The sequence below is a fragment of the Callospermophilus lateralis genome, chromosome 7, assembly GCF_048772815.1.
Source record: "Callospermophilus lateralis isolate mCalLat2 chromosome 7, mCalLat2.hap1, whole genome shotgun sequence".
Lineage (NCBI taxonomy): Eukaryota > Metazoa > Chordata > Mammalia > Rodentia > Sciuridae > Callospermophilus > Callospermophilus lateralis.
In genome coordinates, this window is record NC_135311.1 from 137,687,405 (window position 1) to 137,713,075 (window position 25,671).

At 55.2% G+C, this 25,671-nt stretch overlaps 2 protein-coding genes across 8 annotated transcripts in view; one reads left to right on the plus strand and one right to left on the minus strand.

The window, feature by feature from the left end:
• The window catches only part of Clstn1 (calsyntenin 1), a 67,718-nt gene extending 60,899 nt beyond the window's left edge, over positions 1-6,819 (plus strand). For all 4 annotated transcript variants that reach the window (XM_076861348.2, XM_077109977.1, XM_076861349.2 and 1 more), the window contains 8 exons: positions 969-1,126; positions 1,367-1,515; positions 1,798-2,024; positions 2,501-2,671; positions 2,996-3,141; positions 4,236-4,371; positions 4,644-4,828; positions 5,226-6,819. In XM_076861348.2, coding sequence (XP_076717463.2) covers positions 969-1,126; positions 1,367-1,515; positions 1,798-2,024; positions 2,501-2,671; positions 2,996-3,141; positions 4,236-4,371; positions 4,644-4,828; positions 5,226-5,426 — 1,373 coding nt within the window. In that variant the 3' untranslated portion in view covers positions 5,427-6,819. The remainder of the gene's footprint in view (positions 1-968; positions 1,127-1,366; positions 1,516-1,797; positions 2,025-2,500; positions 2,672-2,995; positions 3,142-4,235; positions 4,372-4,643; positions 4,829-5,225) is intronic.
• Positions 6,820-6,932: 113 nt separating this feature from the next.
• Positions 6,933-25,671, minus strand: part of Pik3cd (phosphatidylinositol-4,5-bisphosphate 3-kinase catalytic subunit delta) — a 46,474-nt gene continuing 27,735 nt past the window's right edge. For 3 of the 4 annotated variants that reach the window (XM_076863380.2, XM_076863382.2, XM_076863383.2), the window contains 22 exons: positions 20,373-20,545; positions 18,042-18,270; positions 17,733-17,965; positions 17,143-17,322; positions 16,747-16,896; positions 16,275-16,364; positions 15,072-15,293; positions 14,425-14,521; positions 14,206-14,336; positions 13,775-13,825; positions 13,535-13,702; positions 13,328-13,449; positions 12,973-13,116; positions 12,727-12,826; positions 12,408-12,586; positions 12,194-12,306; positions 11,941-12,019; positions 11,089-11,256; positions 10,393-10,516; positions 10,077-10,222; positions 9,598-9,730; positions 6,933-8,890 (listed from right to left, as the gene is read on the minus strand). In XM_076863380.2, the coding sequence (XP_076719495.1) occupies positions 8,753-8,890; positions 9,598-9,730; positions 10,077-10,222; positions 10,393-10,516; positions 11,089-11,256; positions 11,941-12,019; positions 12,194-12,306; positions 12,408-12,586; positions 12,727-12,826; positions 12,973-13,116; positions 13,328-13,449; positions 13,535-13,702; positions 13,775-13,825; positions 14,206-14,336; positions 14,425-14,521; positions 15,072-15,293; positions 16,275-16,364; positions 16,747-16,896; positions 17,143-17,322; positions 17,733-17,965; positions 18,042-18,270; positions 20,373-20,513 (3,138 nt within the window). In that variant the 5' untranslated portion in view covers positions 20,514-20,545 and the 3' untranslated portion in view covers positions 6,933-8,752. The remainder of the gene's footprint in view (positions 8,891-9,597; positions 9,731-10,076; positions 10,223-10,392; positions 10,517-11,088; positions 11,257-11,940; positions 12,020-12,193; positions 12,307-12,407; positions 12,587-12,726; positions 12,827-12,972; positions 13,117-13,327; positions 13,450-13,534; positions 13,703-13,774; positions 13,826-14,205; positions 14,337-14,424; positions 14,522-15,071; positions 15,294-16,274; positions 16,365-16,746; positions 16,897-17,142; positions 17,323-17,732; positions 17,966-18,041; positions 18,271-20,372; positions 20,546-25,671) is intronic. The other variant, XM_076863384.2, reaches the window with a different exon arrangement.

Genomic DNA, 25,671 nt, shown 5'->3' on the forward strand with positions numbered 1-25,671 from the left:
CTGCATTGTGCTCCCCACCCCCACCCTGCCTCATGATTCCCATGGAAGGGACGGCACGTGACTCATTCCCTCAATGCACTCATAGGCTTTTAGTTCTCAAGTTTATCTTGGTCCTGCTGCACAGGGATCCCTGCTGAATCTCCAGACTGGGTTTGGGAGGCCACCGCATGGTACTCAGGCGGCTGAGCCACAAGACAGGAAAAGACTCTTCTAGACTTTCTGTCCTGTTCGGTACCGAAGCTCAAATAGCTATTTCTTAGAAATCTCAATCCCTAGTGATGGCTTGCCATGCCCAGTGACTTTGTCAGACAAGACCCATGAAGGTCTGTCTCTTCTCCGTCACTTCAAGGCTGGTGTAGATTTTGGCTCTTTGTTCTAGTCCATCAGGGACCATTGGGTGGGTTTTTCTTTTCCTGGTCACGTCTCCGCCTCCTGGATATCTGCAGAAGTAGGAGACGGGAATAACGGGGCTCGACAGGACGGTCGGTGGCTCCCTGAAGGGCCTCCACAGGCCTGGGGCAGGATGCGGCTTCAAGCGTCCCTGTGTTCCTCCCCTGCTCGAGTGTATTCCTAGTTAGAGGAAGCAGCCCCCAGAGCACTCAGCTGACCAGCAGGCAGGGGCTGGTACTGGTAGGAAGTGTTGCCGGGCACCCTGGTGGTGGATGCAGGGTAGGCCACCATCGCCAGGGAGAGGCTGTGTGTGTGGGGACTCTGATGGGGCCTCTTAGTTCCTGGCTTGGGGTGAGGGACCCCCAGCTCCTCTCTTCTCCAGGCCACATGCATGATCACAAACAATTTAATTTCTTCATTGCGCTTCCATGTAGATGGCAAGGCTAACAGGATTTGGTCAGAACTAACCTGCATGTCCATCCATCGAGCTGCCACCACCGGTAACACTGCATTGAGAAATTAACCAGGAGCGCCAGGGACATACGCCTGACTTCTTTCTTCTCCCCCCTGTTCCAAAGGTGGCGACTTACACATGACCCAGTTTTTCCGAGGTAACCTGGCTGGGCTAACGGTACGTTCTGGGAAACTCGCAGATAAGAAGGTGATTGACTGTCTGTATACCTGCAAAGAGGGGCTAGACCTACAGGTCCCTGAAGACATCGGCAGAGGCGTGCAGGTAACACTGGGAGGCCACCTGGCCCACATTCATGGGCCCCTCAGGCACAATGGAGAGCCCAGTGGAACAGACAGAACTCTGGGATGATGACGTTTGCACCTGAGTTGTTACCTGGAATTATACGAGCTTTTCAAGTCACCCGTTCAAATAAATCCACGCTAATCCTCTGCCAGAGTAGCCAGGGCCTCAGCAGCAGCATCAGAGCCTCATTCCTTTTCTATCCCTTTGCTGTGATTTCAGATCCAAGTAAGCCCAAGCCAGTCGGCCTTGACCTTGGAAGGAGACGACATCTCGGAGCTGGATAAAGCTCTGCAGCACGTCTCCTACCTGAACTCACGGCAGTTCCCCACACCAGGCATCCGCAGACTCAAAATCACCAGCACAGTCAAGTATGTCCTGATTTCTAGAAATGAGCTCATTTTCACTCAGTGACGTTGAGAGGAAATGTGTGCTTTTAGGTCGTAAGATGCCCTGGCCTCCCTTCTGTGAGGAAAGGCCAGCGCCACACTCCCACATGGTGGGGTGGGAGGTCTGCTGATGGCTGTGGTTTGTGGAGGGGCCATCATTCTCTGTCCCCAAGGTAGTGGGGACCCGTGCTGTCCCCCTCCACCAGTCTGAGGATTCCCAGGTGGCCTTCAGAGCCCTGACTGCCTCCTGTTTCTTGCTGGTAGGTGTTTTAATGAGGCGCCCTGCATTGCGATCCCCCCAGTCGAAGGCTACGTGATGGTTTTGCAGCCGGAAGAGCCCAGGATCAGCCTGAGTGGTGTCCACCGCTTTGCCCGAGCGGCTTCTGAGTTTGAGGGCTCAGAAGGGGTTTTCCTGTTCCCTGAGCTTCGAATCATCAGCACAATCACACGAGAAGTGGAGCCCGAGGGGGATGGCCCTGAGGACCCCACAGGTAGGCACAGGCAGCCTCCTCACCTTGCTGCTGTGCACATGCCCCCTGCTCTCCCTCTGGGGTTTTGGGGGCTCTGCCTGGGAGGGCTTCTGACTTGCCTGGTGTCATTGTGGAAACCCACTCAGGGTCCTTTCCTCTTTCTCTGACTGATGTGCGGCTCTCAGATGTGTCTTTAGGCTCAGTCCCTGGGTGGACAGTGGTCCTGCTGTTGTTGCCCAGGATTCATGAAGTACCTTCATTTGTTTTGTTTGTGTATTTATTTTGCACTGGGATCAAACCCAGGACCTGTGTGTGCTAATAAGCACCCACTCTACCACTGAACCACACCCTCAGCAGCCCCCAGTTCTTAAAGGTGACTCTTCCTTACCTCTATTGCTGGTCCTTAAAAGGGGTTTATGAGCTGGCTGACCATCAGGGGGTGGCCAGCCTTGATGGGCCCCACAGCTTGGTGACTTCTGGTTGGGCCATTTCTGTAGTTCAAGAGTCCCTGGTGTCTGAGGAGATCGTGCATGACCTGGACACCTGTGAGGTCACGGTGGAGGGAGAGGAACTGAACCCAGAGCAGGAGAGCCTGGAGGTGGACACAGCCCGCCTGCAGCAGAAGGGCATCGAAGTGAGCCGCTCTGACCTGGGCATGGTCTTCACAGGTGAGAGAGGTGGACTGTGAAAGCCCTTGGCCACCTGGCTCCCACCATCTTCAAACACGAGGAGAGCCAGCACTGCCGCATACTGTCCCCCTCTGCACAGGAAGGGGACACACAGCACTAACTTACGTGGGATGGGGCTAGCTAGCACATGCCCCTTAAATGCCCCGCATGATCTGCCTTTGTCTCCTAATTGGAAAGCCACAAATATGTGGCTGCTGACTCAGCAGCCCAGGTACCGACTTTAGCCACTGGGGCTCTGGCTCTGGCCCCACCCAGTTTCCTAACTCGAGCCACCTGACACTCTTCTCAACGCTGACCCTGCAGGTGTGGACACCATGGCCAGCTACGAAGAGGTTTTGCACCTGTTGCGCTACCGGAACTGGCATACCAGGTCACTGCTTGACCGGAAGTTCAAGCTCATCTGCTCTGAGCTAAATGGCCGCTACCTCAGCAATGAATTTAAGGTGGAGGTGCGTATAGGACTTCTACTCAGAAGAGCCAGCTCTGGTGGTGACGGAGGGCCCTGTGTCTTGGCCCTGATGTTGGTAGATGCCAGTCCTTAGCATAGTCACGGCAGCAAGAGGCTCATCCCAGGAGCGGCAGCCTTCTCCAGCCTGGGCCTACTGGGTGGACCTGCGCTGCCTGTCCTGATGGGTTGGGCTGGAGGCACTGTGGTCGAGTCAAGCTGCTGCTCCCTTCCACCCGCTGCTGCAGCCTGAGTCAGAGCTGAGAAGCTCTGTGGGGAGGTGATAGAGAGCAAGTGGCAGAGAAGGTGCAGGGAGGGACGAGATCGCTGGGTCAGGTTTTGATGTGAGACATGAGGATATTCTTTTAGAAAGAGAGCAGCCGGGGAACTAAAGCATCTTTGTAGCTGTGCCAGGTCACTCTAGGTCACTGGCTCTGTTGAGAGTGAATTCGGGTCCTTGGGCTGAAGCAGGGACACACCCCAGGCAGGGCTGACGCTGCCCTGGCTGGCAGTGTAACTCAGGCAGGGCAGCATCCTGCTCTGAAGCCTTCAGTGGCCTCTGCTGTGGCTTCCTCATTGCTGGAGCCTCTGTGATCTGGGGAAATGGACCCAGAGTTATTCTTAGCAATTGACCATCTTCACCAGGACCTCAGTGGCAGCACTGGACCCACTTCACAATGTTGATGAGGATTTTATTTGAGCCAAAGGATAACTGGTTAGAAAGGAAACACAGTTATGATAGTGCCCTCTCTTGTGGCCAGGCTTGAGGCTAAAGGAGGAACGTTGTCTACCAAGCACTTGCTGAGTGGCGAGGCCCGGAGGCTGGTCTGCTGCTTGGCTCTGTGGCTGGGTTATTTGATGAAGTGCACTGTACAGGGATCGTTAGAGAAGTGCTGTTCTTGGACGTGGACATCAGGCTGTTACAGTGGTCTCTAGGTGCTCGCTCTTTGGTTTTCCTGCTCATGGATGGTGCACTGTTGGCTTCCAACAGGGCCAGAGGCCACTCTAAGTAGCACTGCTCATACCAGCTGCCACCCCATTTCTTCCCTTGGACACACTCAGGACGCCCGTCCCAGCGATCCTTTCTCTCCATTGCAGGTGAATGTGATCCACACCGCCAACCCTGTGGAGCACGCCAGCCACATGGCCGCCCAGCCACAGTTTGTTCACCCCGAGCATCGGTCCTTTGTTGACCTGTCAGGCCACAACCTGGCCAATCCTCACCCATTTGCAGGTAGGATGCTGGAGACACATGGGTGGAAACACTGAGTGTCACACAGGGCTCAAGTGGACACCCCTGCCCCACTTAGCTGTTCCCTGTCGCACTTGAGGAAATGCGAGCCCTCCCATAGCCACAGTGACCCGGGCAGAGCTATTTCCGGTGTTTCTGACTCCGGGGGTCAGGTGGAGTGTCCCGACCTCAAGAGAGTGAGGAGGACGGTTGGGAAGGCCCTCCAGCTGGGCGACCTCTCTGAACCCTTGTTTGTCCTTTCACTCCTTCGACAGTCGTCCCGAGCACTGCCACTGTGGTGATTGTGGTCTGCGTCAGCTTCCTGGTGTTCATGATCATCCTGGGGGTGTTTCGGATCCGGGCTGCACATCAGCGAACCATGCGGGACCAGGACACAGGGAAGGAGAATGAGATGGACTGGGATGACTCTGCCTTGACCATCACGGTGAACCCCATGGAGGTAGGAGCAGACTGGGCACCTCCATGTCTGTATGCCTGCGCCTTGCAATCGCACGCCTCTGAGAGCTAGGGTCCTCATATCCAGAGGGGTAGGCTGAGGCTCGAGGGGCCTTCCTGAGGGTCATACCCCCTAGTAAGTGTAAGTGTAGAGAGAGCTGGCCCCAGGCTGGGGCTCCCTCCTACTCTATCCAGAGACAGTTCTCCACCGAGGGACCCCAGTACCCCCATCTTGGAGCTCTGCATGCCTCGACTCTATGGGGGAGAGGCCACTGAGCAATGCCCAGGCCTCTTTCTCTGGCCAGTCTCTCTCACTGGGGATGTCTCCTTCTGCTACTGCTCCTGGAGGGTGGACTCTGGGGATTGGGCCATGAGCTAGACTCATGCCTCTCTCTTTGTAGACCTACGAGGACCAGCACAGCAGTGAGGAGGAGGAAGAGGAAGAGGAGGAGGAAGAGGAGAGTGAGGATGGAGAGGAGGAGGAAGACATCACCAGCGCTGAGTCGGAGAGCAGTGAGGAGGAGGAGGGCGGCCCTGGGGACGGCCAGAACGCCAACCGGCAGCAGCAGCTGGAGTGGGACGACTCCACGCTCAGCTACTGAATGCACCCTGGGCGCCTGCGTCCCTGCCTCAGAACACCTGCCACCCTCTCCCAGCCCGTGGGTCCTCGATGTACAAAGTCACTTTGGCCAGCAGGTCTGCAGACCCCATGTTGCTGATCGTCCTTCCGTGCCTGGTGTGTAGGACTATAGGCTCCCGCCCTCTGCCCGTCCCCGCTGGATCGCTCTCCCCTAAGCCAGGAGCTGGCCCTTCCTCCCTGCCGCCTCCTGCCGGCACAGAGGCCACAGCACCACAGGCCCCTGCCAGCCGGCGAGACGCCCACCTTGCACCTCCAGAAGAGTTGCCGTGACGGACTGTAGCTGACAGAGGTGAAATGCTCCTTCCCACCTGGAAATCATTTTTTCTTTTTAAAAAAAAGTTTTTATTTTTTCCAAACCTAGTGCATGTATAAAATGGCAGAATGGGTTAATATGTAGATGATCAACTGACTTTTTAATATTTTGTAAATAAATTGGGATTCTCTGTGTCCTTTGTGCTAGTGTAGTCCAGGACTGGGACGTAAAGTGGAGGGACCCTGGCTCCAGTTCCCTCCCCCTCAAGAAACCAGGTTGGGGAGGCCCGCCCACTCTGGCCAGGGCCTGGGGCTGTAGGCTGTGGCTTGGGACCAGGTCAGGGGTTTGTGTTTGAAGTTGGAAATAGCCAGGTCTTTTCTTTGGGATTCTGCCCGCTTCTAGCATGGTGCTGGGGGTGGGAACTGTGGGGTCCCCGGCCTCTTGTGCATTCCCCAGGACCAGCAGCTTCCTTGACGTCAGCCGGACCCATGTGCAGCTGTAACTGATGCTTCATAACTGTGCATTGCCGGCTGGGGAAGCTCTGTGCGTCGTGGACACTGATGGCCATGGTGCAGATCATTGGACCACTTGATTTGGAGACAGCAGCGGTTCCCTGAGGGATCCGCACTCAGAATGGAGGAAGGGAAACCCTGAGGCCCCAGACAGACTGTAGAATGTTCCAAAAGTCTGCATCTACCCCAGTCCCTGGATGCCCCTGTGTCGGGGTCAGACGCCCACTCCAGGAGCCAGGGGTCCTGCTGCTCTGCTCTGGGCGAGGCGAAGGCCAGCAAGCAGTTTGGTCTAGAGCCACACAGCACTTTGCTCTTGTGTACATGTCAGATGCCAGACTGTAAGCCTGGGGTCGTTCTGCTTGCTGTCTGTGTCCTCACTGCTAGTTTTAAGGACACTGATGGCTGGGCTGTTGTGTGGCCGCCCTTCCACGTCCAGTCCCCGTAGCTGCTCTGTTTAGACAACGGTAGATGCTAACAGAGAGGGATGTCCTCATACAGTCTGTAGCGCCGCGGTGTCCCCTCCCAGATGTGTATATTGATGCTAGGTCAGAAAGTGTATACACTACAATAAAGTTCTGGTTCTAACTCCAGCCCGAGTGGGGTCTGTTTTCTGCCTCGTTTTCACTCTGTGTTCCCTTGTTTCTTCCTGAGCCGAGAACGTAAGAACATAAAAAGGCTTTTATTTCTTTCAACTTGCCTTTATCTCATGACAAACAGTTGCACAGACTCAGCCCACAACAGTGATATTGAACTTGCCTTTCCCATACAGAAACATGAAATGACTTAAAAAAATAGAAAATATTCTCACCAGGCACACAGACCATACACCCAGAAACTGCTGAGGGTGTGCAAGGCCTGCAGCCCACTCCATGGAGCACCCAGACTCGATTCAATAAATAACACAACACACGGACGTACGCGCGGTTTTTCCTATTGCAAAGAAGGTGGGTGGCCTGATTAATTTCGGCATTTAGTTGGGAACAAAAGTGTGACCCCCTAGCTACTGCAGATGAGGCAGGTACTCTGGTGGCACAACAACTATTCAAAATGGAGAGAGCTGGCACCTGGAATCCCTTTTAGGCTGTGCACCTGGGCTGCTGAGGGGCAGCCGCTGCTGGCTCTGCTGAGTCTTGGGAGGCTTCTGAGAGATCAGCAGTGAGCCCAGCAGATCCTGAGTGGGCTGCTCATGCATCAGCATTACCAGGGTTTTTTTATTTTAAAAAATGGTTTTTTGTTTGCAGTGCTGAGGGTTAAACCCAGGGTCTCATGTATACTAAGCACATCCTCTACCATCGGGCTCTGTCCCCAGCCCACTGTGGGTTTCTAAAAGCCCAAGTCCTAGTCTGGTGTGGTGGTGCACGCCTGTAATCCAGTGGCTCGGGAGGCTGAGACAGGAGGATCGTAAGTTCAAAGCCAGCCTCAGCAATGGTATGGCGCTAAGCAACTCAGTGAGACCCTGTCTCTAAATAAGCAACTCGGTGAGACCCTGTCTCTAAATAAAATATAAAATAGGGTGTGGATGTAGCTCAGTTACAGAGTGCCCCAGAGTTCCATCCCCAGTACCAAAAAAACAAAACAAAACAAAAAAACCCAAACTAAAAGCCTTAGCCCTGGCTGCCTCACCAGATTGGGCTTCAGAAAGTTGGGGCAGGCCCAGGAACCTGCAGTAGGGACAGCTGCTCTTGTCCAGCCCTTGGGAAGCCTAAACCTGGACCATTTCAAACTAAGTGCCCTCAGAGAGAAAGACCCCACCTTGCCCAGCCAGTGATTACTCCCAGCAGGTTCTCAAAGGCGAGCCCTGGGGACATCAACCTGCCGAAGCAGGCAGCCTGTTCACTATCACTGCACGACTCCACTCTGACCTTTCACCCTGACTAGGATGAGCTCTGCCAAGCTCATGTTTTTGTACTGTACTTGGGGCAAGGCAGGCTCCTCCCCAGCTGCAGAGGTTCAGTAAATAGTTTGGCTATTATTTTCTTACCCGCAGAGAAAAAAGGTGGGGGCATCCTGTACCCGAGAGTCACTTCAGCAGTGAAGAGCAAGCATCCCTGAGTCTAGAGTGTACCCTGGCTTCTTGGGGAGCTGCCTGGGACTTGGTCAATGGAGGACACGCAGGGTGGGCCACACAGGTGGCCGAAGGATAGCTGGGGATTGAGGTGTCCTGTTTGGACAAGAGGCCAAGGTGGGGAGCCCGGGAAGAAGGCTCCCCCAAGAGGAGGTCAGTCTTTGCTGGGAAGATCCACCAGCTGGAAGACTTGGGATGCCAGTCCTCAGACGAGAGCAAGGTACAACCTCAAGGTGCCCGGCTCACGGTGCTCTGACTAGGGACACGGGACAGTGTCCCTCCTCAGCACAAGGATGCATGTCCACTTATGGCTGTTTGGTTCCTTAAACATTTCGAGTCATAAATAAATAACCAGTGTAAACAAAAGGCAATTGTGTGGTTCTTCCCCGTGAGGTGCAGTTCAGGTGTGTCCCCTTCTAGGACGGGTTTGCCAGCGTGTGGCAGCTGGGAGGTGGCTGCTATTGCCGGTTGTCCTTGGACACGTTGTGTGCCAGCCAGTTCACTTTGGTCTTCCAGCTCTCCCTCAGAGCTTCGTTGAACTTCACCCGGAAGTGCTTGAGCGCTTCCTCCTCCGTCTTGCCCAGTGCCAGAGAGTCCTGGGACAGAATTGTCATGGCAGGGTCAACATTCAGGGATCCTGTCCCTGCAGCACCTGCAGCCCCTCCTGCCTCCCTGTACCTTCGCCCCCTTGGAGTATTTGAAATTCCATCCTTTTTAAAAAGATATTTTTTAGTTATAGTTGGACACGATACCTTTATTTATATTTATTTATTTAATTTTTTGTGGTGCTGAGGATCGAACCCAGTGCCTTGCTAGGCGAGTGCTCTACTGCTGAGCCCCAGCCCCAGCCCCAGCCCCTCGAAATTCCCTCCTTAAAGAACTACACGCAGGGGATTAGGAGCGAGCCACCCATATCTCCCTCTTTGGTCCCAGACCCACACAGAGCCCCTGGCCCAAAGGTGTCTTGGCCCTGAGGCCCCAGATGGCCAGGCGGCCTCACCTTGACTGCCAGAGGGCCGGGGCAGCTTTCCGGAACGCCCTATAGTGTGCAGCCAGCCTTCACCCCCGCCCACCCTGCCTCACCAACGAAGGCACAGGAAGGAAAAGCGTCTTCTAAACCTAGAAGGAACCTGCAACTGGGCAGGACTAGGCCCGGGAGCTCATCGCTCTGCCACTTCCCACTAGGCTGTTCTTCTGGGTCCGGGACGGCTTGTAGGTGGACTTCCCTGAACTGCTTGGGCAGGACTTGGGAGGTGCACAGTGACCCTAGCCTCCTGCCTGGTGTGGCCCTGGGCTGGCATACCTTCAAATACTGGATGTCTTTGGAGCAGCTGAGCTCAGGCAGGCCTGCTGCCCGCATCAGAGCAAAGAGGTGAAGGAAGAGGAGCCCATGGCGCCGCAGGATGGTGTAGGCCCGCTCACAGTAGCCCCGGAACCTGCAGGGGAGAGGGCAGCAGGTGAGGCCTGGGTCCTCCCAGCCACGCCCAGCCCAATGCCAGCAGCTGGTCTGCATCCAAAAGCAATTGCCCCTGAGTGTCTGCCTTTGGTCATGGATGTACCCAGTTCCTCTAACTAATGCCCCTGCCCAGGCCTCCTACACCACCCACGGGCCTCCTACACCACCCACGGACCTCCTCCCTGCACTGCCCAAGAGGGTGCTCTGGGATTGGGGGTGCACCTGACAATAAGGCAGCATCCCCAGGGTGGAGACCAGAAGTTAGGCTGAGGGTTCCTGCCGCTGGCTGGGAACTGTCCCCTCACTGGGGCCCTGGGCACCCTCACCTTTCAAACTTCTCACTATTACTAGTCTTGCCCTGCTGAATCACGTGGACAAAGTCGTAGGTGAGGATGAACGGGACTCGCTCACGGTTGATTCCAAACTTGGTCTTGAAATTCCCCAGAAAGTGGCCAAAGTCAATGTGGAAGAGCTGAGAGGAGGGAAGGGCACAGATCGAATAGGTGTCACAAAGCCAGGCTCTGGGAACAGGAAGCCAGGAGGGCTTGGGGCACTCTTCTGGGAGCCATGTGCAGGGCAGAGTGACCAGTGGGCTAGGCTGGAGGACAGGCCTACCTGGCAGATGCCCACAGTGCCCCTTACCTGCCCACTCTCACGGATCATGATGTTGTCACTGTGCCGATCGCCGATGCCCAACACGTAGGTGGCCACACAGTAGCCGGCACAGGAGAGAGTGAACTCCTCAATGGCTCGATCTAGGGCCTCTCTGGGTAGGGAAGGTTGAAAATCATGACCACACCATGGAGTGGCTCCTTCTGATGCCCTCCCCTTGAGTCCGGCCTTGTGACTTGCTTTAATCAACAGAACACAGAAGACAGTATTCCAGAGCATAGGTCACCTGCCCAGCTTGAAGTTACTCCCTCCTCCCACACTACTCCCATGCAAAGGAGCCGAATTTGATGTGTTAAATGAGGAGAGGCCACAGGAAGGGGCACAGCCAGGTCCCTAGGCATGTGACTGGGGTCTTGGGAGATTCTCTGGGCTCAGGCAAAGCCCTGGAAGCTAGCACCAGCCACTTCAAACCCGAGCAGAACCACTCAGCAGAACCCACTCAAGCTGCAGGTTTGTGACTGACCACACACGGTGACTGTTTTAGGCCCACAGCTTTGAATAGCAGCGCAGAGCAATCAAAAACGGACACGGAGGGTAGTGACCTTCCCCCAACCCAGCCCAGAGGTGGGCCAGGCCTCAGCTGAGCCAAGCAGCCATGGAGACTGCCACGGGCCTTCGCTCACCTCTCAGAAAGGAGCAAGCCTCCACCTGGGGCCTGAGACCTACCCAGGGTTCTTGGACTTGAGCCAGTTGAGCAGGGCATCCTTGTTGAAGGCGGCCGTGGCGGCCATGTTGCTCTTGTTCAGCTGGATGTTGGCAATGGTGTCCGAGTGCAGCACCACCTCGATGAGCCCTGTGCGGTCGCCAGTGGGAAGGCAGCCGTAGGGGGTCATCCTAGCGTGTGAGAGGAGAGACAGGCAGACACTGTGCTCAAGGGCCGTCTCTGGTGCTGCTGGACCCAACAAAACTGCAGGGGACCCAGCCGTCCAGTTCCTGAGGAGGAGGAGGAAGGCATGGGGCCCTGGGGAAGGTGCCTGGGGGACACAGCACTGACACCGCATCTTGGCTGGGCTCATGTTTGCTCTGAAGAGAATGAGCCAGAGGGCTTGGAAGAAGGTGCCACTGCTCCCCAAGCAAGGGCAGGAAATGGGAGCTGAGCACCAGGAATGGCCTTGCCCACCCTCCTCCAGCTGCTTACCCCCTCCCTGCTCTGTTTTGTTCTTTTTTTTTCTTTCTTTTTTTTTTTTTTTTTTGTATTAGGACCCAAACTCAGGGGTGCTCTGTCACTGAGCCACATCCCCAGTCCTATTTTGTATTTTATTTAGAGACGGGGTCTCACCGAGTGGCTCAGCGCCTTGCCATTGCTGAGGCTGGCTTTGAACTCGCAATCCTCCTGCCTCAGCCTCCCGAGGTGCTGGGATTACAGGCCTGAGCCACCCTGCCCAGCTCCCTGCTCTTCTGAGAGCAGCCCCTCTCCCTGCTGACACGGTGGTGATGGTTTAGACCAGGGACCCCTCCAGAGGCACAGGCTGTGAGGCCTGATACAGGCCCAAACAGGTGACTGTCAGAGGCCCCCACCTTAGGTCCAGGCCCTCCTGCTTCCACAGGACGTCCATGAGCTGGATCATCTGCAGAGTCAGCATGTCCTGGCGGAGGTCTGCAGGGGCCAGGAGGAAGGGCGGGAGTTCCTGGTGGGCTATCCACCCCTGCAATGCTCAGAGTCCCTGAGCTCTGTCTTCTCAGGGTACCCCTTGGGACCCTCCCGCAGGGTAGTACAGGCCTGGGTGGGCAGGCCAAGGCCTCAGCATGTCCCCTGCCCAGCCTGGCTCACCATCCCCATTCTTAAAGATGATGCCCACGCTGCCAGCGCTGCCCGCCTCCTCGCTGCTGTACATGATCCATAAAGGTTTCATCTTGGAGTCCATAAAGGTGCACTGCTCCACACTGCCAGCAGAGGGCGATGTTGGCCTCAGCAGGCTGGGGGTCCAGGCAGGGAAGGGGGACTTGGGGGGCTGGCTTCGCTTGGGGCCGGGCTTGGGGCTCACCAGACTTCTGCCAGAAGTGTGCTGGGGTCCAGTGGGGACTGCAGGTGTGAGAGGGCCTCCAGGTAGGTCTCCTGGCGCATGCACAAGTGCATGAGCTCCTTGGTTTGGGGCTTGGTGGTCTTCTGAGAGCTCACCTTCACAAAGTCATTCAGTGCCTTCAGCTTACTGAGTGCTTCCCCCTGGTGGGCAGAGTGGAATAGCAGCAGTGTGCATGAGCCGGAGCCAGAACCAGGAGGGTGATCGGGTGATGGTGAAGGGGCCAGGGCTGGCCCTGCCTGGAACGGGAGCCCATCTGGGGCTCAGGCGCTCTGAGCCTCACCTGCTTCATCAGCACTTTCATGTGGTGGGTGCTGCCTCTGCAGTAGGCCTCCATGATGAGGCCAAAGCGCAAGGCCACTGACGGCACATGCATCTCAGAGCTGGAGGGACAAGACAGGCCTGAGCATGGCCAGGAGGGACACATAGCCCCTCCCCAGCCCAGGAAACATGAGGTCAGGAGGACACTCATCCCGAGGACACTCATCCCCTAGGTTCCCAAGGAGCCAGAGGGGGTGCATCCAGCTACCGGAGATGCCAGAAGAGGAAGTGGCCGATCTTGCGGTTGGCCAGGGCCCGGTCCAGCAAGAATTTGGTCAGCTCGCAGTCCAGGTAGGACTCATACTTGAGGACCTGCACCAGCTGCAGTAAGTACTGGAAAAGCTCGTCGTCCCTGCAGGGGAGGCAGGCGGGTTGGGCCTGTGGCTCTGAAACTCAGGACAGAGGTCTGCAGTGGGCAGGTGGCCGGAAAGGAGGGGAGGCCAGCCTAGGCTGGAGCAAGACCAGGCTCCTCCCCACCCAGCACCCACTTCCAGGTTGCCAGGGTGAGCTGTCTCGGTGAGGAGCAGGCAGCCCGAGGGCCCCAGTGCCTGGCTGGGACTCACGTCAGTTTCCGCAGGGACCTGATGGCGAAGGAGCCCACGTGGCAGTCGGGGAAGCTGAAGTCCAGCAGCTCCAGGGCACTCAGGACGGGCAGCTCGGGCCAGGAGCACAGCAGGTAGAGCATCTGCAGGGCGCTTTGCGGTCAGGGGTGGGCGGCCCGCTGCTATCCCTCGACCCCCAGCTCTGCCCCCGTGCCCCTCTCCGCCCACCTGGGCCACATCCTCGTGCTTGTTCCACTTGGTGACGAGCAGCAGGCGGGCCAGCGCCTCCGGGAAGCGCTCCTGCACTTCATGGCGCATCTTCCACACCAGGTCCTTCTCGTGCTCGTATAGCTCCCCCGACCCCCGCCGCTCCAGGATTTCCCGCAGCTGCAGCTGCTAAGGGGCGCAGGCAGGGTGAGGCCTCCAGCCCGGTCCCTGGCTCCAGGCCCCGCCAGGACCCCAGCTCACCTCCTCCTCAGTGGCACGCCCACGCTCCCCGTGACGCCCCAGCTCCAGGATCTGCAACAAGTGGCCCTGCTGTGAGCTCCCAGGCCTGGGCCGGCCCTGGCAGGGCTCCAGGCAGGGTGTCCGTGCCTCAGCACTGCTGCCGACCACTCTTGCTGGTGGGAACCCTCCTGCACACCGCAGGGCATTCAGCAGCATCCCAGCCTCGGCCTGTCACATGCCAGGAGCACCTCTCCCATTGGCTGTGACATCAAAATGTCACCAGACATCACCAATGTCCCCTGGTGGGCTAAATAGCTCCTGGAAGCCCCCAAATCAGCATGATGACCCAGGTCCCAGGAGTGGGCAAAGCCTGGGGCGGCCAGGGACCCCCTCTGAGGAGCTCCAGGAAAGCTCCTGGTCAGCCCTCAGCTTCCAGGAAGGGCCTCACTGACCTTCTCCAGGGCAGGGTAGTACACAGGGTGGGGGGCCACCTCGGGCAGGCAGATGACCAGGGTGGCAGCACTTTCTGTGTTGGGATTGCTGCGCACGCTGCCCGTGGGGTTCAGCAGCTCTCCTTTCTCATCTGAAGGCAGGGACAGATGTAGTTGTAGGGGAACCAGTTCTGGGACCCTCACCCTCTGGAAGCCTCTCCCTGCTGGGTCTGGGCCCACCTGGGACAGAGGGCCACATGTAGAGGCAGCGCTCCCCAGTCTTGAGCTGGTCCTTGTAGTCGAACAGCATGAGGTTGGCCCAGGCGATGGGGCAGTCCTGGGGAAGGAGACCACGGGTCAGGGCCAGCCATGCACACGAGCTCCTCCTGCTCATCGGCAGAATGGAACCAGCCTCCAGGCCAAGCAGACCCCATCAAAGGTCTCCCAGCTAAACCCCTTCCCTGCTGCCTACGTCTCACGCGGCTTCCAGAGAAACCCGAGTCAGTCACACCAGGCCCAGGTGGCAGGGCAAGTCACATCCTGGGCCTAGTGACTTGGGGCCCAGTCACATCCCTTCCCCAGGCAGCCCCGGACGCAGGCCTTTCTGTCCCCCTGAGAACACTATTGGTCCTTCCACCCAGGGAGCTGCCTCCAGAACCCCTAAGGGCCACAGGGCTGGGCCAGAGATTTCAAGTCGGGTTGTCATAGACTGTCACTCAGGCAAGGCAGGGAGCCAGACTAGGATGGGCAGGGAGGCGGGGGTCCCCAGGCCCTCCCAGGACCCCTGTCCTCAGGGTGCCTGCCCATGGAGCTGGGTGGCAAGAGGCCCCAGCAAGGGGCTGCACAGGGTGTCTGAGGCCTGGGCCCCTCCCAGCCTGCTGACCCACCGCCTTCTTGGACTTCTTCTTGGTGGAGCGCGCCTTCTTGGCCTTCTCCACCACCGCGTAGAGCGCAAAGCAGAGCCGGGCCATGCGCGGCAGGTCGCAGACGTTGATGTCGAACTCCAGGCGCTGCCTCCACACAGGCTCTGAGCACACGCTCACCTCCGAGCTGGACACCGTCTTGCACAGCATCTCGTTGCCGTGGAAGAGCCCGGCCTGCACCACCAGCTGGGGAAGGGGCGCCAGGCGCCGGTGAGGGGGCGAGGCCCCGTCCCCTCTAAAGTTCCAACCCTCCCCTTGAAGGTCCCCGTTTACACGGGGGTCCAAATCTACTTCCTGCATGGAGGGTGGTCAGCAGAGTGAAGGCCGGCAGCTCAGTGAGACAGTGGCCATGGGGCAAGCCAGTCTCAGCGCCCCGGCTCTGTGGGCCCACTCAGGGCGCCAAAGAGTTCCAGGGTTCTAACACCCTCCTGCTCCCTTCCTGCCCCAGCATCTTCTGAGCCCCAGGTGGCTCGTAAGACCGCCTGACCAGTTCCCGATGCACCCGCTCCAGTTCCACCCCACTAGCCCATCCCAAGAGCCCCTCCCACCCAGTCCTCCATGACTCCCGCAGACACACAGCCCTCCCATCTTGTAAAATTATGCCAACAAAAAGTGACCCAGGCAAGACACCCTACACTCGGTGGACCTAGGCCGGCATCACATCCCAGAGGTGGGACAATAAATCCACCTCTGCAGGTGGTTCTGAGGGCAGGGGAGCTGTGAAAGTGCTTTGAAGAGACAACAGGGCATTGTCCCCCCAAACCCACAGGAGCTCAGCACCCCCAGGCTCTGGGCACCCCTGGGTGGGTACCCCCTGGAAGGACCTCGGCCCAACTCCTCCAGTGCCACACACCTCTCCACCTGGGCACCCTACTTCCCTGGGCTGAGCCTGATTCCACAACCTCCACCAAAGTCAAATACCCAGAAGTTGCTTGGCCCAGGTTTCCACGAATCGAATCGGCCTCCCTGGCCTGCTGGCCTGCTCCCCTCCCCTCTTCCTGTTTTGAAGCGGTTCACAGTGACTCCAGGCAGGGATGTTGGGTAATGTGGTCAGGTGGCTTTCGTGTGACACCCTCCCACTCTTCTTCCTCTGCTGCCCCTCCAGGCCACAACCACCTTGTTTGTGCAAAAAACACCCACTCCCTCACCTGGTCCCCGAGCCCCTACCTTCATCCGCTCATCAGCATTGACTTTGCTGCCCTGGATCAGGTCGATGCAGAAAGGCTGCTCCAGTGACCACAGGGACACAGAGGAGGGCTAGAGAGGAGAGGAGCAGGGCTTGAATCCCAGCTCACTCCCATGGCTGCTGAAAGGCTGTGGCCACGTAGCGGGAGGGAGAGAGAGTGAAGGTTTGCAGCAAGGCTCAGACACTTGTCCCCAAGGCCATCCTTTACCAGAAAATCTGCCACGAAGGTGCTCAGGGCCCCGCCTCCCGAGAGCTGCAGAGAAGAAGGCAGCCCGGGAGCCCAGCAGCTCAGGCAGGACCCAACCCTGGGTGTCAGCTCAAGGCGCCAAGGACTGGACTATCCAAAGTCCCCTAGATCTACAGCGGGTCCGGGTGCTGCCCAAGAAGCTCTAGGGTTGGCCAACAGGTGGGAGGAAGAGACAGAGGGGAAGGAAGAGGAAGACGCCATCTCACCTTCTTCACGGGAATGGGGGGAGGTTTGGTGCGTGGTTTCTGGACCTGGGGGGCGGGGTTGCTCTGCTCGTCGCGCATGGCAAGGATGGAGGAGGAGTGCACCATGGTCAGGTGAGGGGTCAGTCCGCTGTGCATGCAGCTGCAGATGTACTGGGACAGGGACACAGGGTGAGCTGCCAATGGGTGGCATGCCCATTCCCTGGACCCTCTCTCCCTCCCACTACGTGGCCACAGCCTCTCAGCGGCCATGGGGGTGAGTTGGGATTCAAGCCCTGCTCCTCTCCTCTCTAGCCCTGTCTGAGCTGCTGGGCTCCCGGCCGAGTCTCCCACTCCTACCCTGGCCCTGTCTAGGGCGTTAGGGAGCCCCGAGGGCAGAGGGCTCCTTGCAGGCCTCACCTGGAACTGGCAGAGCGGGTAGCTGCCGTAGAGGTACTCGTGCCGCCCGTTCACCTGCAGCGTGTAGTCCTCGGGCTGCTCCACCAGGAGCTGCCGGAACACGGTGGCCTTCTTGCGGAGGGCGCAGGCCATCAGTGCTAGGGGCATGTCCTTGGTGGACACCTGGAAGGTGAAGCTCTCCTGGCGGGAGGAGGGAGGGTTGGCCTGCTGCTTTCAGGTCCTGGGCTTCTGGGGTAGATGGGCAAGGCCACCTGTCTGCCCTTATTGGGTGTCCCCAGGGGTGAGCCCCACAAGGGCAGGGCCTGGGTGTTCACTGATGAAGGCACAGCAGACACCCAGGAAATACTTGTCCCGTGAATTAAGGGACTGATGGCCACTCCATTTGGTCGACTGGCCTTGCAAGCTTGCCTCCTGGGCTGCTCAGCTGCACCCCTCGCATCCCTGGCAAATGCCATCTGATGCAGGTCAGAGGAGAGGAACTGGGGGCCTGGGGGACTGGGGAGTTTCACAGTGGAGGGTCCTCACGGGCACAGCAGCCCCGCCGCTGCGGTGGGGCCAGCCTCCCTAGGACTCCAGAGCTACGGGCTCACCTCGCTGCCCTCGAACTTGACATTGACCAGCAGGGCCCGGCTGGGGACTCGCGAGGCGTTGCCGGCCCCCAGGCTCCTGGCGGAGGGCTCCAGCTGCAGGGGAAAGCTGTACTGCAGCCAGGCCTCCCAGCCCAGCTGCTGCCGGCGGGCCGCCGCCTCCTCGCAGAACTGGCGCATCTTGGCGCGGAAGTCATTCACCTCGGGGTCGCGCAGGGAGTCGAACTCGTGGAGGCCTGAGGGCAGGAGCGGCTCAGCGCGGGGGCAGTGGGGCCAGCCTGAGTGGCCCGCGGCCGTGCAGGTGTGCCCTACCTTTCCCGATGAGGAGGCTGATCTGCGAGTTGATGAGCTTCTTCACACGGTCGCCCTCGCGGGCCACCAGGCGCAGCACCGGCAGGAAGGGCTGGACGTCGCAGAGCCGCCGCTGCTCGTCCTCCAGCTCCTGCTGCTCCGCGGTCTGGTTGACGCAGGTGAACACGTAGGCCTCGGGGTCGCTGAGCATGTGGAAGAGCGGCTCATACTGGGCACGGTGCCACAGCACCTGGGGGGACAGTCATGGTCAGCACCCAGCCATGGCAGCTGATGGGAGGCAGACAGGCCGGGGGATCCCACCCTGCATGAGGGCCAAGGGAGACCTCAAGGGCATGGCCTCCTCCGACCCTTTGGCCCTTTGGACCTATGGGCTGGTAAGCAGGCCTCCTGTCCCTGTGCTCTGTGAAGGGGGCGATGTGCTGAGATCTGGGGAGGAGCATCCCCAACTCCCCCACAGGGCACAGGGCCCACCCTAGACTACCCACAGAGACAGGACCTTTGGGGGCTCAGCAACCTGCTTTTCAAATGTTGGAAACTAATTCAGAAAAACTTAACACAACCCAGGGACCAAAACTTGAAACTCTCCAAGGGCGGTGCTGGGTGAGGCTGCCAGTGTGCGCCCTGGGGTGAGGCAGCCTTGAAGGGCCGTCACCACCCCAGCCCAGCACAGCCGGGGACACAGGGAAGAGCCCACCATCACCACAGTGTGGAACTGCTCATGGTGGTCTGTCATGCAATAGAGGGCACAGGCCGTGACACAGCCCAGGAGACCTGTACAGAGGGGTCCACATACGTCAATTCTCGAAACTTCACGTTGTCGGACAGAAATGTAATTCTAGCCCAGGCCATAAAAACAACCATCATAAACATACTGATTAACATAGACCAGGACTAGGCACCTACAGTGTTCAGGGCTTATCTAGTAGGCCGCCCGGTTACTGACACACAGCCATGCCCACCGTGCACACATTACCTAGGGCTGCTTTCACCCCACCAAGGCGATGGTGGCCTTGAGCAATGACAGAGTTGAGCCACTGGGACAGATAACATAGAGCCTGCCAGCCTCAAATCAATAAAAACATGAAGAAATCAAAACCACACCAAAGTGAGAGGTGGGACCCCAGGGACAGGTGTGACATCTGTTACTGTAGCGTTCGAACTTTAATCACACTGTGTGTAGTTCTGAAAGCCGAAAAAAATGAACTTTATAATGATATTTATAGAAGTTTATAACATAAACAATTTGTTACTATACTCCCTCGGAAAAAAAGACATGAAAGTTCATGATCAGAAGTTTCACATAAAACAACACTAAAGATAGAAAAGAAGAAATGGCTGAAGTATTGCCTATGATTGTTGTCTATGGCTGGGTCCCAGGTAGGTCTCTTCCTTCTTATTTTCCAAAATTTTAATGGGTCATTTTTTATTATTATCATTATTATTATTATCATCATTGTTTTGGTACTGGGGATTGAACCCAGGGACACTTAGCCACTGAGCCACATCCCCAGCCCTTTTTTGTATTTTATTTAGAGACAGGGTTGCACTTAGTTTTTCAGGACCTCGCTAAATTACTGAGGCTGGCTTTGAACTTGTGCTTATCCTGTCTCAGCTTCCTGAGCCACTAGGATTACAGATGTGCAGCACCGCACCTGGCTAGAAAAGGAAGGAAGAAAGAAAGAGAAATCTTCCAGGAAGTAAAAAATAAAATAAAATAAATAAAAATCCCTCAAGTATAGTTCATTGCATCTATCATTATTTTTTTTCCTGCTCTCAATGATGGCTTTTAAAATTCTGAAATAGGTTCTTGCCCTCTGGCAGTCCAAGCAAGGCATGACCCATTAAATCTGAGTTTGTAAGTGGCACAAACCCTTTGAAAGTCACAGGTCAGTATCTACCAAACAGCATCCATATATCCAATGCTTTGACTCAGTAATTCATCCTGAAACTTATTCAATGAACTAGAACCTTTCCAAGGCTGATGTGCACTACCACGGCAACAGTCTAAAGGCAAAGCCCTGCAAGGCTCTCGAGTGGCCATGGGCAGATTGTGGTCACTAAGGAGACAGTATAAAGTGGGTCAAACTTTTGAAGTTCCCTCCAGCCCTGGAGGCTTCGCAGGGACCTAGGCTAGTAGCTGGCCCTGTAGGAACTAGGGAGGGAACTGTTGCAGGAAAGCTAATTCAGAAGGGAAGTGGAGTTTAACCACGTTTTTAAAAAATTCTCGGACACTATATCTTTCAAACTTTGCCTCTGAGGATCCCAAGTCTGAGAATGACACCTCTGTCCGTCTTTCTGAGTTCCCGGGGCTGATGGAAGACCCCGCGGTACCTGCTTGATGGTGCTGAGGTTGGCATTGCGGGACACAGGGAAGTTCAGGTAGACCCCTGTGGGCAGCAGGAAGTCGACCACCACACTCTGGTTCTCCTCCTTGGTCCAGAATTCCATGGGGCAGTCGACCCCAGGGGGCATTCTGCTTTGTCACTTCTCTGTGGCCAGGTGACCTGAAGGAGAAGCAAAGGCAGAGTGAGCCACCCCAGGTGCGCAGGGCAGTCCTTCGAGAACAATGTCCGGACCTTGGGCGGCGGGAGGCTCAGGACTGAGTGCTTTCCTGTGGGCTCACAGAGCTCCCTCCCACAGGACCCCACCTGCCCGTGGAGCTGTGACTCCTACCGTCCCAGGTCACTGGGCTCAGCTGCCTCTCACCCCGTGGACACATCTGCCTTCCTCACAGCAGGCCAACAGCCCCAGACCAAATAATTTTCCCTCAGGAATTTACCCATCTGGGAGACCCTATCGTGGCCACCAACTTGCAGGGACAGGACAAGACAGGGTGGCTGAGTGGACACCTCAGGACTTGAGAAAGGCCAAAGCCTGCGGTTCATAAAAACTCGTTTTGTGTGTGTGCCGGGAAATGAGCCCAGGGGCACTCCACTACTGAGCTGCACCCCCAGTCCTTTTAATCGTTTTCATTTTTTTATTTTGAGGGGGGGGGTCTTACCAAGTTGCTGAAGCTGGGCTTGAACTTGTGATCCTCCTGCCTCAGCCCCTGCAGTAGCTGGGATTGCAGGCATGAGCCACCATACCCAAAGTTCTTTGAAACTTTCTAACCAAAGACCAAATGGGTTACAAACAGCCCTGGCCATCTAATGATTTGTTGAAATATCTGGATCATACTAACCTTACCCCCCAACCTTACCCCCCCCCCATGCACTTAAATAACAAAACACTATGACAAACTGGGTCTTTCATACCCCTTCCTTCCTCACACCTCCAGCTTCCCCCTCCAGGTCACCACCACCTGGAATCTGTTTATAACCTCCATGGGGTTTTTATACTTTTATTATGCTAATATGTATCCACAAAGAATTCCTGACATTTTTTGTATGCCTTAAAACTTCAGGGAATAGTGAATCTTCTGTATCCTGCTTTGGTCACTCAATTTTGTTCCCTAGATACAATCATGTGGCTGGACACATGCAGCTGAGCTAGGTGTTTAACTGTGTAAAGCAAGCACTATGTGTTTACCCTAGTCTGGTTGATGAATCTGAAGGTTTGTTTCTATTTTCCTTGGTTATTAGAAACAAGGCAACAATGAATATTCCTGCACTGGGGTCCTAGGGTGCCCAGGAGAACAGAGCAGAGATGAACCCCATCCAAGAGAAGTATGGGAACCCCGTACCTGATGTCCAAGTTAACAGTAGCCACATTAAAAAGGGAAACGACAGGTAAAATTAAATTTCAGAATGCATTTAATTTAGCCCAATCAATGCATCCAAAAGATCGTCATTTTGACAAGAAATCAACACAGAAAGGAAAAAATTACTAAAGCTATTCCATGTATTTTTTAAATATTTTTTTAAAGTTGGTGTATAATTTATACTTAGTTCATTGCCATTTCTTTTTCTTTTTTCTTGTTTTTGTCATTTCAGTTTTAGATTTTCATCAGAAATAACTGGTCTAGGGCTGGGGGTTTAGCTCAGTGGGTAGAGTGCTTGCCTCACATGCACCAGGCCCTGGATGGGTCTCCAGCCCCACAGAAAAAAAAAAGAGAGAAGAAATACCTGATCTTGGACAGGGTGTAGCTCAGGGGCAGAGCCCTTTCTAGCATGTTCCATCCCCAGCACAGCCACACAAACAGCACAAGAAATACTTTGTCCACTGATAAATTTCACACTATTTTCAGGTAAAAAGTAGGTTCACAGACCCAGGTTGTTCCAAACACTTAAAACTTTTCCAGGAAATGAATAATATATCAATTTATAAATTTTGATTAATGTAAATTAAATAAAAAAATTTTTTGGTGGGGAGTTTGGTGCAATTCTAGGGATGGAACCCAGGTCCTTGTGCACATGAGACAAGTGCTCTACCACTGAGCTGTGTCCCAACCAAATGGAACCTTTTAAAGCTCATTCCTCAACCACACTATCTACATTTCCAGTGCCCGAGAGTCATACGTGGTGAAACCTCTGAGCTGCGTCGCTCACTTGAGCAAACACCCCGGGTTGTCCTCAAGGTGGTCCTGCCCATCATGAGCTTGTGCTTGATCTCCAAATCTCCCTCAGCACTTGCTACTGTCAAACTTACTGTTTTTTGCCAATCTGATGGGTATGAAATGGATTTACGTTGCTCAAATTGCTTTTCCCTGATCATTCACAAAATGTTGAGCTTCAGCAGAGAGCCTGCTGGTGACCGTGGCTTGTGTTCTGTGGGTTATTATCTTTTTCTTGATAGTTTATAAAATCTCTTTATATGGCTGGGGATGTGGCTCAAGCAGTAGCGCGCTCGCCTGGCATGCGTGCGGCCCGGGTTCGATCCTCAACACCACATACAAACAAAGATGTTGTGCCTGCCGATAACTAAAAAATAAATATTAAAAAAAAATTCTCTCTCTCCCTCTACCTATGTCTCTCTTTAAAAAAAAAAAAAATAAATAAGTAAATAAAGATATTTAAAAAAAAATCTCTTTATATGTTCTACATTCCATTTCCTTGTGGATTAAATAATTTGGAAATGTTTTCTTCCTACTCTGAGTCTCTTTTCTCCTTGTTTATGGTCTCTTGTTTAAAAAAATATATTTATTTTTAGGTGTAGATGGACACAACACAATGCTTTTATTTTTACGTTGTGCTGAGGATGGAACCCAAATCCTGCCCGTGCTAGGCGAGCGCTCTACCGCTGAGCCACAATCCCAGCCCAATATGGTCTCTTTGAGCCACAATCCCAGCCCAATATGGTCTCTTTGAGCCACAATCCCAGCCCAATATGGTCTCTTTTTGATGAATGAAATGCAGTCAATGCATTCAAATATATCAGTCTCTATATGTTTTATGATTTTTATTTTTTAAAAAAGACTTCTGAGCTGGGGGAGGTAGCTCAGTGGTAGAGATACTTGGCATGCAGAAGACCCTGGGTTCTATCCCCAGCACCACACTCAAAAAAGGAAGGAACAATTCAATCAAACTTCCCTGCCTACCGTAAGGTCACAATCTCCTATATTTAAATAAATTTTGAAAGTAGTTGAAAGAGCTGGGCACAGTGGCACACGCCTGTAATCCCAGTGGCTAGGCAGGCTGAAGCAGGAGGTTGTGAGTTCAAAATCAGCCTCAGCAAGGCCCTAAGCAACTCAGTGAGACCCTGTCTCTAAATAAAATATAAAAACGGGCTGGGGATGTGGCTCAGTGGTTAAGACCCCCGGATTCAATTCCCAGTTCCCCCATCTCCTCCCAAAAAAAAGTAGTTGAAAGGATGTTCAGGTTTTTTTGTTTGTTTGTTTTGAAAGAGGGCTTCGTTATGTTACCCAGGCTGGTAACTTGAACTTGTGATCCTCCTGCCTCAGCCTCCTGAGAAGCCAAGATGACAAGCACATGTCGCCGTGCCCAGCTATGGACATGTTTACGTTAAGAGTGCTGTTCTCTGGGTGGCAGTGCCTCCCTCGCTGGATGCAGAAGTGGCTCTGAGCAGTGGGACCTGTACCTCGCCTTGTCCTCCCAGGCCACCACTGCTGGCAGCCACTTCCTTTGATTGTGAAACCACATCCTACTTGGGGTTCCTCTTTCTGAGAATGGCCAGGCCAAAGCCTTCCTTTTTTATTCAAAACCTGGGGGATAATCAGGAATCCTGGAGAATCTATCTACGGGGCTAAATGTACTTTGCCAAGTGGGGGACGTCAGGGGTACATTTGTCACCTAATCTGGTGAGGCCAAGATGTCTCCCCGGAGACAAAGGCCTGGGTTCTGAGAAAACGCACCCCCAGCTCTCCTGCCCTCAGCGCTCTGGAAGTGAAGCCGTCAACCATACCTCCCCAGCTGGGTGGCAGAGCAGTAATTCCACAGAAAGCGAAACAGTGAAAGACCCTCAAGGGTGTGCACAGGAGATCACCAAATGCCAGCGAGTGACCAGGAGACACGACAGGAGAAAGCCAGATCCTTCCCTCTCTCTGGGCCCAGGACCCAGATTACATCAGCCAACGAGCCCCAACCCTCGGCTCTGGACAAAGCCCAGACCCATCACTCTCCATTATGAAGGCACAGAGATGCCAGCAAATCCAGGGACTTCAGAACTGCCCAAGATTGCCAACGGCAGGACCTACTAAAGCTGAACACAGTGTGCCTGGGACCAGTGCATCCACCCGTCAACAGAAACGCGCCAGAGACACGCGAGAGTGATTACGCCGTCACTGCTCACGACAGGCCCGACCTGGAAACTTCTCAAGCCCACATCAGCAGAAGGGTGGAGAAATAAACCGTGGCTAGGCTTTCCCAGGGGAATGTGATATAGCGGTGAGGGTGAATAACCTGTAAATGCACACCTACGTCACAAGGTCAAGAATCTCACAGGCAGGAGACTGAGCCAAAGAAGCCAAAGAAGCCCAGGAACCAAAAACAGGTGCCCGTGATGTCAACCACAGGGAGACCGACACAGGCAGAACCGCTTGTCCATGTTGGCAGCGGAGTTACCACAGCGAGCAAGAGGGCCTGAGGGGCTGCTGGGTGCTGGAGACTTTTCACATGTGCCACACACCCTTGGTCCATGCGGCTCAGATGGGCTGACCTCACCCCTGGCCACTAAGAAGGCATGGGACACAGGCCAATCAGAAATCAGAGTTCCCCTCGCCAGGGGTTGGATGGGATATGGGAATGGAACTCAGCCTCAACCCATCCCTGGATGTTCCCTCCAGGCTCCAACAATCCCAGGATGGGCATGTGACTACCGAGTCAGGTGACTGGGTTTTGGTGTCAAGACTTCCTTCTGGGATAAAAAAGACAGAATATTGACCCAGAGCTTCTAGGAACCATCTGCTGCCCTCAGGGGCAGAACCTGAGAAGAGAGGGACACAGAGAAAAAGTGGAGACGGGGAACACAAATCTGGGCCCAAGGATGTCACTGATTCCCTGGATCCAGCCATGCCTGCAGCTCGGCCTTTCCTTCTTCCTTTCTGGCTTCTCTCTCCAGAGCAGTCTCAGCTGGTTTTCTGCCACTTGCAGTCTCTTTCCATGAGGGCAGCCGCATGTTTCCTTTCGGGAAGCTTCTAGTGTTCAGAAAGTTCCTTCCTCAGAAGCCAACCTGCCTCTGTGACCAACCTATGTCTTCTGTACTGCCATCTAGAGGCGCACAGACAGTGCCCCTG